At 40.7% G+C, this 12,571-nt stretch overlaps 1 protein-coding gene and 1 long non-coding RNA gene across 2 annotated transcripts in view; both read right to left on the bottom strand.

Moving 5' to 3' along the window:
* Positions 1 to 12,247, bottom strand: part of UVSSA (UV stimulated scaffold protein A) — a 49,300-nt gene extending 37,053 nt beyond the window's left edge. The window contains exons 1-6 of the mRNA XM_052681375.1: positions 12,093 to 12,247; positions 11,661 to 11,991; positions 8,528 to 8,648; positions 6,905 to 7,318; positions 5,648 to 5,757; positions 4,909 to 5,037 (exon numbers count right to left, since the gene is read on the bottom strand). Coding sequence (XP_052537335.1) covers positions 4,909 to 5,037; positions 5,648 to 5,757; positions 6,905 to 7,318; positions 8,528 to 8,648; positions 11,661 to 11,991; positions 12,093 to 12,190 — 1,203 coding nt within the window. The 5' untranslated portion in view covers positions 12,191 to 12,247. The remainder of the gene's footprint in view (positions 1 to 4,908; positions 5,038 to 5,647; positions 5,758 to 6,904; positions 7,319 to 8,527; positions 8,649 to 11,660; positions 11,992 to 12,092) is intronic.
* LOC128079856 (uncharacterized) overlaps positions 1 to 12,571 on the bottom strand; it is a 237,109-nt gene that overhangs the window by 44,586 nt on the left and 179,952 nt on the right. The gene's annotated exons all lie outside the window — the stretch shown is intronic.

The raw sequence follows: 12,571 nt of genomic DNA, 5'->3' as shown, positions 1-12,571 counted from the left end.
AAGAGAAAAAAATGAGGGTGTGAGCACAAGAAGCTGTTACACAGAGCTGGAAGGCAGGAAGAAAGCAGCAGATTTTCTGTGGCTACAGAACAAGAAAACAGTCCTTGCCTTCGATCCAACTAAACACATACTTAACGAGCTGTTCATGGAGTTATAAAACGATTACAAAGAAATAACTCATTAGCACTGAGAAAAAGCCAAGCTGTAGTTGAAGATATGGGAGAAAAAAAGCAGCAATGGTTTTGTAATCAATTGGTAGAGCTCATGGCTTAATTGATTACATAGTAAAAATTTAATCTTATTGCATAGTAAAATATTCTAAGAGCAAACATCTGACCAGGAAATATTTAATTTGGAGACAATATTTGTAAAAATTTTCTGATGTTGTTCTTTCAGCTGTATTGCAGTAGGGTTTAGGGCTTGATCAGATACTGGACTACACAAGAACAGCCTCCTCCAAATCTAATTATTAATGACATTACTGAATCCAACCAGATGTTTCACATGGGTAAAGTTAAGTACATGGATAAATCAAGATCCAAGCATACATTTAGATTTGACAGAAGATAAGGACGGGTGAAACAAAAAATAATGAAGACAGTTGATGAAAGATTATATATTTCTGGTTGTTAGTATGAGTTGAAATTAAAAATACAAAGTATAATAGGCCTGGTGTATTACCACACTGCTGATGGAGAGAAGAGCAGGATGTTTCTCACATCATCATATTGCCTACTAGCTTCTATCTGGTTAAGTTTCAGTCAGCTTAAGTATTAAACCTTTATGGCTTCCCAAAGGCAATTACATGAGAGATAAATAAACTCTCATGTACAAAACATAGCTAATGAGCTGAGCTACATTTCTATTAATTATGTGAGAACTTCAAATATAATCCAAATGGAAAGTCATGTAAACGGAAAGCACTGTGTGTGTTTTAAATAATGCACTTGTGCTCTAAATAACTGTTAAAATTGGAAGACCTTTGTATCTACTCAGCTGCAAATCAAACACTAGATAAGTTTAGAATTGTAAGAACAAAGGGAGAAGGTATTAAGAAATAAAATTCTCTAATCAGGAAAAAAAAATTCAATGAACATTTTAGCCATCAGCAGGTTATTCCAACAGAAGAATTAAACCTTGAGAAAAAGGCATTTCTATTAAAATACCAATCTCAGCCAATAATTGCAATTGTTCTTCTACAATAATTCATTTAAATAGTCAAGAACTAACTCAAAGTGTCTCTAGTGTTCTGCTGTTAGGTTTACCTGGACACACAGGCTGAGATGATGGCTGGCTTTCGATAAAGGTAGCATAGGGAAAAATGTTGAACATGCAGTGTGCACTCCCTCTACTGGACACTGAGATTATCCTGAATATCCAGGCATTGAGAGAAAGTAGTATGTCCAGGCATCCAGGTACTGCAAAATAAAAGGCTTTTATCGCTTCTGTGCTCTTTCCCCAGCTTCAGCTAAAACTCAGATACAGAGAAAATCAGATTTCAAAACTCTGGCTTATGTTTTCAAAATACATTTCCTGGTAGAAGTGAACACCTTATTCATGCCCTAAATAAATATTTTGCTATGATAAATAGGACCTCTGTAAGCACATAAAAACTCATTTGCCTTTGATCGATACATTGAGACTGCCACTGTCCATCCACCCCCCAGCCTCTATGAAAAACAGTAATTCAGGAAGAAATGTGTTGATGACTTCTGGAGGCACAGCAATTGGAAAGAACATTTAGAAAATCTGCTGCAACGGATTTGTTTCCTCTTACGAGGAAACTGGCTGAGGGAACTGTGATTGTTCAGTCTGGAGGAGGCTTGGGGGAGACCATATTGCTCTGCAACTACTTGAAGGGAGGCTGCAGCAAAGTGGGGGTCAGCCTCTTCTCCTGTGTAACCAGTGATGGGACTGAAGGGGATGGCCTCCAGTTACAGCAGGACAGGTTCGGGTTAGACATTAGGAACAGCAACTTCGCTGAAAGAGTGGTCAGGCACTGGAACAGGCTGCCCAGGGAGGTGGTGGAGTCACCAACCTTGGGGGTTGTTCAAGAAAGAACCATTTAGATGTTGTACTGAAGGGAAAGGTTTGGTGGGAAATATTGGTGATAGGTGGGCAGTCGGACAGGGTGATACTGGAGGTCTTTTCCAACATTGGTGATTCTGTGATTCTAGACAGTCAATGGATAACTTTGTTATTCTTTTTGCTCTCCTCCCACAGCTCTTGAAAGGTATGAACAGAAGAATGCCATTGTCCACTTGCGTTGGCAGGCTTTGAAAGCACTCTTTCTACAATTTAGGCTTTCTGCACACGGAGTAGAAAAAGATAACAATATCCACATCACGATAATCTATTTCAAGCCAGAGCATTTCTCTGCATGAAGCTTTCCTACAAATGACTTCATAGAAAAGAAGTTCCATAAAATTACAAAAAGATACCCCATAGTTTGCAAAGCCGTGGGGCTTCACATTTCTTCCAGAGATAAAGAGAATCTCTCACAAAAACCCTGCACTCATCAACCTCCTTGATTTCAAGATGAGGGTGGGAAATGCCTTTCCCTGCCACTCCCTTCAAACTAAACCCCAAGAAGGCAGGAGGCATTCTAGCACAAGTAGGGACAGAACAGAAAGAAAGTATGGTACAAGAAATGAAAAGGAAGGCAAAGACTGAGCACAAATCAAAAAACAAGATCTGAGGAGACTGAGCAAGCCCAGGTCCTCAACCAACTTCCCAAGTCCCTCTTGGTCAGTTTTATACTTTCTGGTAAAACAAAACCACGTTCTCACTGAAGATAAGGCCTGCCTGTGGTGCAGTATCATAATTAATACTCCAAGAATTTGTTGCCCAGTAGTGAATTTGCTCATGTGTACTTGCAATCAGCAGTTACCAGGAAAACTGATACCGTATCAAAACGCAGAGTTATTACAGAGCAACTGCAAACCAGACAACTAACATGGGACCCTCTGTGCTCAGACATTTCATCTGCTTGCTGTCCCTGCTTATAAAACGCTTGTTTAGAAATGAAGGGGAGCATCTCTACACACGCACAGGTCTACAGCACTCACTGACTTCACAAGCTGACAAACCCCACTTGTGAAGCACTGAGCTCTGTCAGGCTAGGATGGCTGCAAGCCAGAGCTCTGCTGTCAGTGCTTCTTCACTTGCATCTAAAAATACAGCAATCTAAAAGTACAGCAAAACCACAGCATGGCAAGAACTACAGTTCTACTAACACAAGGACATGCAGCCAGAAGGAGCAATATGTAATGTAAGTAACAATGCTGGATTAAGTAGGAGCTGAGTGTAATATTTCATATGCTGGCACGTAAATACTTGACAGATTGGGAGCTAATAATCACAGTCTAAGAAGAAAATAAGCAACAGCGTTTCTATCAGTCTCTCCCTTTACCATGTTCATAAGTTTCAAACAACTCAACTGTCACGTGATGAAAAGACAATTTAAACAATTTCATTCTACAGCACACAGCTCTCTTTGTTCAGGTTATAAATTAAATTAAATCAGCACTAAAATGAAATTTGGGTATTTTCCACTGGGAAAGAAAATAAAACCAATTACATGTAATTTTCAGTGCATAAGTTAATACTTCAATAAACACTGCTTCATTCTGAATGTACTCGTTGTGAATACTGCTATGCATTCTCCTTTATTTCTGCAGTTGTAATGGTACAATTTATTATCTTTCAACCCTACATAGATAGCATTGATCAATCTCCAGAAGTGGTAACATACCACTTCAAACACATACACATGTACACACACACACACACACGAAAAGCAAGGCTTGAACGTCCTTTATACCTTGCAAGAAATATTGCAACCAATATTCCACGCAGAGGTACAGCAAATGAAGTCCTGTCAAGCAAATGGCAGGAATGACAGCAGATGTCTGGATTCCTTCATAGCTGGTTGCATTAAGGTAGCACACATATTTCACTGAGGGAAAAAATAACCCTGACAAGACAGTCTTACAGTACTTTCCATTCATAGTTGACATTTTTGACTGATGTGGTACGTCAGTAGTACTAAGATGACGAACCAAATTAATCTTAATAAGGCTTCATTTGCACAAGGAAAGCAAAGTCTGCAACACTCAGTCATGGCTAAACCAGGATACTACAGTTTAATCCAAGGTATAACATCTGGATCAAATTCTTACAATCCAGTCATAAACCATGGCTCAAAACATTATTTGTGTGTTCAACTCCACAGTAATTTAGCTGGATCTCAAGCAGCATAAAGGAGCATTGTGGAGCTTTGCTTTAGATACATAAACATGATATAGACTCCTTTTAGGAGTCTGGACTGGATTTGAGTAAAGCATTTGATCTTTCATCCTCCATTTATTCATTAGCTTTGCCTGTTTCCCAGAATCTGTCATCTTCTGACACTTTAAAGCTTTATAAAACAACTAATTCTTTCAAGATGTCCTTAGTCATGCTACTTGCCTACTATAGGAAGTAAACACTACAAAGCAGAAATGCTGCTTTTGTAACTGTAGACACTAGCAAAGTTCTGTATGTCATAAAAGAACAATAGCTACACAGCATTTCCAGAGAAATATGTATCTGCACAAAGGAAGATGAGGACATAATGTTGCATATGAAGAAACTAAGAGTAAATAAAATCCAAGCCTAACCTTATCCAACCAACCTTATACAATAAAAACCAACAGCGCTACCTTACATGGCTTTGCCTAAGAACAGCTCCTGATTATAGTAGCTTCTCAGCTCAACTTCTTTAGCTGATGAATTTGTGAATAAATTAAACCTGCATTGAAAAGTTTGCCAGAATGAGGTTTAAGAAAGAGTGCGTTTTTGTATACAAGCCAAGTAGCCACGTATTACTAACAGTCCTCTCTAGTAAGTGAAGTTTCAAAAACTCACCACTTTTCTTTTTCTCTCTTTAAAAGTAATGTTCATTTCCTTGTATTTCCTCAGAGCAGCCTCCAGTTTATTCTTAAGATCAATGGCACATCTCAACCGATCGTCGTTTATTCCTGCTCGGGTAAATAACTGCAAAGCAAAAAATCTACATTCTTATTCTTTTTCTATCACCAGAGCAAAAAGCACTTGTTTATTTGTTGTCTCACATAAGGTAGAGGAAAAATGTCACAAATTCTTTTATTTTACACGTAACAATTTGTCAATGCATTTCTTTCCCCAACTAGAATTTAAGACCTAAAACCAACCACTGAAGATGAATAACAAATGAGCAGTTGCTATAAACATCTCCTAATAATGCCCTCTGGCAGGCCATATTTCTTGCACGAGGCTCCTGCAAATATCAACTGGCAGAAAAGACAGTGTTCAGATGCAGACATGTCTGATGAAAACATACCAAGTTTTACTTAAATACTTTGTGAAGAAGCTGTATTTTCTTAGATGCCTACTTTTTTTTATTTTAATGTGTCTGCAGGCAGCACACCGAGCACTGAGCCATCAAACAACGTCTGTAGCTCCTGCAGTCTCCTTCTGTACATCCCTATGGAACAAGCAACCTTCTTTTCTATTTGCACCAATGTTTCTCTCAACCTTAATTTCTTTCCTCTCTCTCTCTCTCTCAAGCCTCCCAGCACCTAGTCCATCTTTTCACGGAAATGAAGAAATTAGGTCTTTACCCCACCTGAATCCAGGACTGCACGGAAGGCAAGAACTTATTTCTGACGAGTTTGTGAGCATCCACAACACTGTTTATTACAGCAGTATTGTCTTCGTTCTCATGCACTTTGATATCTGCTCCAATAAAGGAAAACAACAGTTAGTTGTAACCAAGTAGCCAGGATACTGTAAACACTGAGTAGAAGTACCCATTAACCTCTCTAAAGTATTTTACATAAAGCATAAAAACATAAACAACACATATAATAATATGATTGTACATAAAGTATTTTTTTCTAAACTATTTGATGTTGATTATTATATATTCTGTTATCCACATTCAAAAAGGAAAAGATGAAAAGCTGTCAGGTCAGTGATGACAAGGATTTGTTACGCCATCACACGAAGTAAACCAAAACCAGTGCAGTTTTACTATTTACATTATATCTTGTCCTATGTTCCAATAAATGAACCAGGCCCTAATGGACCAGTTCGTGCTTATTCAGTATGAAATGTTCCTAGGGCCTCCATCCCAAAAGGGGTTGACTGTCGAAGAAGCCAAGTCTGCCACCACACAAGTAAGAATGGTAAATGGTATTTTGCACCAGTTCGATGCTCATCAGCCCCAAGGGTAACTTTCAATTCTGTTGCTTGCAAGCAAAGTACATAGCTATCTCACCAGCCTCATGCACTTGAAATTCCAATTGGACAGTATTTGTAAGAGATTTCATTTGGAAAAAAGTGAAAAGCCCTAAATACTCAGACTTTTTCTATCCGCAATTCTTATTAACAAAGTTAGATAGAAAGGTCTAATCACAACTCTTAAGTTAAAACTCTGCTGTTTCCTGCAAGTTGTCAATAACAAAGAGAAGATTAAGAAACAGCCAATATCAATATGTTTAAATCAGTAGCTTTTACCCATGTTACAATGAGAAAGAAAGAAGTGCTGAAATAAAATACTATATACAGTAAGTAAATCATTTTGTTTCTAAACACAGGAAAAATCACATGTACTATGAAGTGTAGTAATGTGTTTACAACTAATACAAACATTTAGTTTCAGAAATTAATGAAATCTGTAAATCCCATACAAGAACATCCAAAACTAAGAAAGGCTGCTAAATGGGGCAGAAATAGAAAGGAAGGCCAAAATAAATCAAAATGATGCCCAGGGACCCCAAATGCTGAAGTCACAGCAAAAACAAACAAGCAAAGGAAAAAAACAAACTACAAAGCATTGCAAAGATTATCCCCAGCTCTTTGTGAAAAATTGGTGCAGTACCTGTAGAGAGTTCAAGGTCTAGAGTATACTTATGAGAAATCAGTCCATGATTCCTGACAAAAGTTTCATAATCATCATCACCAAGAACAGGAACACCAGTTTCAACCTCAGAGCACGTGTCTCCATCTAATATATTTTGCTCAGGCTTCTTCTGTTTGTCACCTAACTCTTTGTTTTGATCCGTTCTGACACACTGAGAAACAGGAAGAATGTCCTTGCTACAGCACGGCTGTTCATCATCCACACATCCCACACATGAGGACAAGGAGGATGCAGATCTATCCTTGTCAGCACTCGTTTGTTCATTGGGTTCCAGTCCTGTGTTGCTCACAGTGAAGTCAAAAGGATCTGGCAACAGAAGCCGGAAACAGTTCTCCATCTCTGTCAGTGTCTCAGCAACCTCTTGGGACAGTTCTATCAAGAGAGAGTTGTTTCAGAACTTTGTGAAACAGCATGCAGTGCTGACTCCTGAGCACAGGTATATCTACAAAACAAACACTACTGCCAAAGAATCCATTTGTCCAGTAATCAGTCACAGTTTATCCACACATATTTATTTCCAGTGCAGGGACGGTCCTCAGAAGAGAGTCAATACTTCTCTTAAACAGGATCTTCTCTTAAACAGGATCTCTAGAACTTCCTGAACAACGAATTTAGGACCAGCATTCCTCCCTTCCTATCCTCCCTAAAATTTCACTGTCTATCAAAAAAAGGTGACTCAAATACTTCAATAAATTCGAAGCAGAACAGTACTGGTAAGAAACAAGGTATCCTTGGTAATGCCACTGGGTGCTCATTCTGCAGCCACAAATGTTACAGCTGTTTGCAGGTGCACCCGTGAATATATGCCATAGCTAAGAGATGCTATCAGTAAAGCTGACTTTAAAAGGTTAAATCTCTTTTTTCCATGTGTGAAAACATTTGCACCATGTAGAATAAAGGCAGACACAAATGCATTCATTGCACAAACTGAAGCAATTGAGATAAATAATCCTTCCCAACTACAACTTAGTTAGAGAATCATAGTTACACTACGTCTGTTCTTAAATACGGCAGGAATATGCTGGCTGTGTACATGTTCAGAGATTCAGCTCCCAGCAACATAACACTTCTCACAGATTTCCTATACTGCATCTAGGATTGCTGCGCAGACTTGTGCCCAAACTCCTGGAACATACATGATGCATATACAGTATAACTGAGGTCATCAGTCAAGAAGCCTGTACCTAACCATAGACACAGTAATTAAGCCACGAGATCCAGAACTGCTCCTGATATCACAGTATATCCCAAATTCAAAGAGACTCATAAGGATCACCAAGTCCAACTTCATACATGTGCATGAAGGTATGCATTCACACCTTATGAATTACTGACCAGACATTTGTAAGTTGCTGTTTTTTTTTTTTAATATCTCCTCATTCTACTTGAGCCTTATGGGACCTGTTACTCATTTGCCTTGACATTCTTTAGGTGAGAGACAGAGTGAAGCACTAACAAATGTACTATTCCTGTACACTGAGGTTTGCTCTTATTTGGATATCCATTCTGCTGGAATTTGGTTTATACAACCTTACAAAAAATTGCTTTAACAACAAACCCACCCAAGTCAAAGCACATCACCTGCCATTTCTTTTTCAGCTCTTTTGGCTTTTTCTTTGTAAACGTTATCCAATCGTTTTTGCTTCTCTTCTTCCCTTTTCCTTTCAGCCACTGTTCTTGCATGCACGTCCTGAAAATCCACCTAAGGAAACGAAGAAAAAAGTACAACATTCTCTGTAAGAAGTACATAGAAAATCCATTTCCTAAGATCCTTATCAGTGGTGAAAAATCCTCTAACGTAAGCAATCATCCAGAAGCTCAGCAGTACTTCCTTTTATCTCCTCTCCTCCTGAAATCAATAACTACAGAAATTCTGAATGGAGGTTTTATTTCTACTAATAAGGGACTGCTGAAAATCAATGGCTTTTTTTTTTTTTAAATTATTTGTTGGATTCATTGACTGAGGGAAAGGATATCATGCAGTCTCACTTTCTTATGACTAAAACATAAACATAAATCTGAGTGATGCAAAACAGTTTCTTTTAAAATTGTAGGTTTTTTTTTTTTTCTTAGAAGGGTTTGAAAATCTACGTATTTTCACTTCTATTTTAAGGAAACGAATCCTGAGTTGTGCTATTCCATAAGAAAAATCACTTGAAAAGGAAATGTAGTTATTTCCTTTTGACTGCTACCACATAGCTTTCATTAATTTCATTATGGATTATGCTGAGGGCTGAGTGAGCCCATCCTTTGCTGCTTATAAGGGCTGCACCCTCTGTGCACTGTGCCTGTATTACAAGCACCCACTGAACATTTGTCTTTATTGTCGCTGCTAGATGAGCCAGCACTCAGAAACTTGGTCAGAACAGAGCATATCTAAGAACCTCATTCAGGCAACACAGAGGGACACTACTCAGCTCCAGTGCTGGAGCAAGACGTATGGAGCCTTTCGCTATTAGTCTGTAATGAACATTGGAGCTGGACGTGATGAGGTGCAAACAACTCTTCTTGATTTAAAAGGTGTCAGACTAGTGTGCCTACACAGCAATAAACACTGCAAATTTGGGGAAATATTGGAATTCAGCATTAATACTCTCAGTCTATCAAAGTCACATTCAGTTTATAATTCACACTTAATCTGCAACCCCATCTGTGCCTTCCCAGAATAAAAAAAATACTGCTGAAAATACTTATGTGCGCATACATATATATTTCTTCTTGCTTCATTTTTGAAATTTGACACAGGGATTTGTTAAAAAAGAAACAACAAAAGAAACCACCACAAAGTTGTCTTCTGATATGCCAAAATATGTTCTGTTCCTAAAGTCAGACCTTCATACAGGTATAACTTCAGCTTACTAAGGATAAAACAGTACACTGTTTCCTGAGTATATACCTTAGATGGGCTGCAGTGATCATCTTCTGACCAACTTTGATGATGGTAATCTGAAAAGTAAGACTCTAACAGTCCTCAAACTGCTCCATACTGTGCCAGAGCTGTAACATCAAACAGCAGATGCACCTGATTTCTAAAAGGTACTAAAGCCTCCTCAGGTCTTTTTGTTGTCTCTTGCAGTTCATGTATTAAGATGACAAAAGGCTGGCTACACCAATATTAGCTCTTATGTTCAGGAGCTGAGATTCAGTTGCTTCTCTTGGAACTCTTTCCAGAAGTATTCAGGTGCAGTAAAAAAAAAAAATAACAGTACAGCCACTTCTGCTGGACTGCTCAGTATCACAAGGGCATGAAGTGAACACCCAAAGTCGTAAGGCAGGAGCAAACTGACTGCAGGAGTGCAGATAAACACACCAAACCTCAGCTGACTTATTGTATATTTGAGCATGCAGTCTATTGAATCTGTGTTATGCGTTAGAGATCCCCTGCATTTGTCCTGCATTTCCCCTCACTGGTTTCTTTTTTTTTCTTTTTTTTCTTTAACATAAGACAATACGGAATTATTTAAAGAAAGCAGCTACACTTTCTGTGTTGTACTCTGAAATGAAACCAGAACAGCACTGCTCAGTATGGAAAGAAAGGTATTTTCAGCTTTCACAGAAAGACTTCCTATCTGTGAATCATCAGCTAAAAGTGCAAGTATTGATTTCCATTCTAAAGCAGCTGGACTGTGGGGCTCCAAGTAGCAATCAGTGGGTGGAGCTCTACTGGTTTGCACACTGAGAAAGCACTGGTTGGGTCCAGCTCTTCTTTCAAGCCTAGGGTTTTAGAACCTTTTAACCACACTAAGAGAGAAACAACAACGACCACCAACCATCCCAGTATTCCACTATTTGACTCTGGATGCGTCCTTAATTTTCACTCCTGGTTATTTTGTTTTTCTTTAATGACTTTAAAAAAAGTTATTTACACAGTTCAGCCCTTCCCACAAGTACATTTTTCCATTGTATTTCTGACACACTGCAACTTAGTTTGGAGCTGGGACAGCTCTTTTCCTCACTTTCTCTATCTGATCAGTATTCAGTACTAAATCTGAGCATATTTAGTCACTGAATCATAAGTGGCACACATACAATGTTCAGCTGGGAAGTTTAGGAAGTCCAAAAGGAAAAGAATCCCAGAAAACAATACAGTGTTCTTGGTGAAGGTGCTGGGTTTTGAAAAAAGCACATCTGCCTGGGGAGCAGCAGAGAGCTCAGCTCAGCTTCTGAGCAGCACTACAATATGTCGTCAGAGTGTGTGGTGAATTGTGCAACTCTGTCTTGCATTCATGTTATTACCAAAGGAACAAATCACACAGGAACAGAGAATTGCAGGGGTTGGAAAGGACCTCAGGAGATCCTTCAGTCCAACCCCCCTGCTAAAACAGGGTCCCTGCAGTAGCTCACACCAGGAAGCACCTGGATGGATCCTGAATATCTCCAGAGCAGGAAATTCCACAACCTCTCAGGGCAACCTGTATTTTTCTTAAAGGCATCTCAGGTTCAGAAAAGCCTTCTGAAAACACGTTATGTAAAACAGTAGGCATTTGCTAGAGTTAGTACCTTATACCTTAAGGAGAGGGTTTCTGCTTCAGGTGGGAACAATCACCATAAGTCCAAGGAAGTTCGGGCCAGGCTGGGGGCTGCCTCTTTGGGAAGTCTCTTGAAGACACTTTGCTTCCAACTGATTTCCTTTCACATTTATTGTTTAAAGTGAGGAAAGCACCTCCTCGAGACAATCCCCAAACACACACAGGGCAGTAAAAACGCAGAGTACCTTCTTGTTCTGCTTTAAGTAGTGATATCCCAGAGACAGCTTCTTGTAGGCCTCGCCATACTTCTCGTGCCAGCCCAGCACCGCCGCAATGGCCGCTTTCCTCAGCTTCTGGGCCACCTCCCGGGGCGGGGGAAGCGGCTGCTCGTGGTCCGTCCCCACCGTGAGCTCCAGGAACTCCTGGAAGTTGGAAACGAGCAGCGTGCGGAAGCGGTGAGAGCGGGAGAAGAGCTCCTGCACGATCTGGAAGGCGGAGAAGCGCATCTCGGCGTGCTCCTCGTGGAGCCTGGTCAGCAGCAGGTGGTACGCGTGGCTCAGGTGCTCCTCCGACGACCTGAGGGAACGGTTAGGAGGGCAATCACCGCAGCTGTGCACGCGCAGCGCTTTCAGCCACCGCCATCAATGAACTGAAGGGGGGCGGGCCCAGCTCCTCACCTGCATATTTTCTTCAGCTCCTTCAGCCGGCCCGGCTCCAGCTGCGGCTCCCCCGCCGTGGTCAGCTCCTCCACCAGCTGGGCCAGCCGCAGGTCCATCTCTGCGCCGGAGCGGCAGGGCTCCCTCCTTCCCTCCTTCCCTCCTTCCCCGTCTCGGGGCCGCTGACGTCATCACCGCGCGCTGCGCACGCGTGACGTCACGCTGCCTGCAAGGGCGGGAGGGAGTTCTTAAAGGGGCCGAGCCCGGGTGTTTTGTGTGTGTGGAGCCTGAGGGCTGTTCAACAGTGTGGAAGAGAAATGAACCATAGAATCGTAGAATCTCTGAGGCTGGACAAGACCCGCAGGAGCACCCAGTCCAACCCCCCACCTGTCACCAATCACTAAACCATGTTGCTCCACACAAAATCCAAACGTTCCTTGAACGCCTACAGGGTCGGTGACTCCACCGCCTCCCCGTGCAGCCCGTTCCACTGCCTGACC

The sequence above is a fragment of the Tympanuchus pallidicinctus genome, unplaced genomic scaffold, assembly GCF_026119805.1.
Source record: "Tympanuchus pallidicinctus isolate F22 unplaced genomic scaffold, pur_lepc_1.0 scaffold2, whole genome shotgun sequence".
NCBI classification, from domain to species: Eukaryota; Metazoa; Chordata; class Aves; order Galliformes; family Phasianidae; genus Tympanuchus; species Tympanuchus pallidicinctus.
This window is presented reverse-complemented; position numbering and strand designations above follow the sequence as displayed.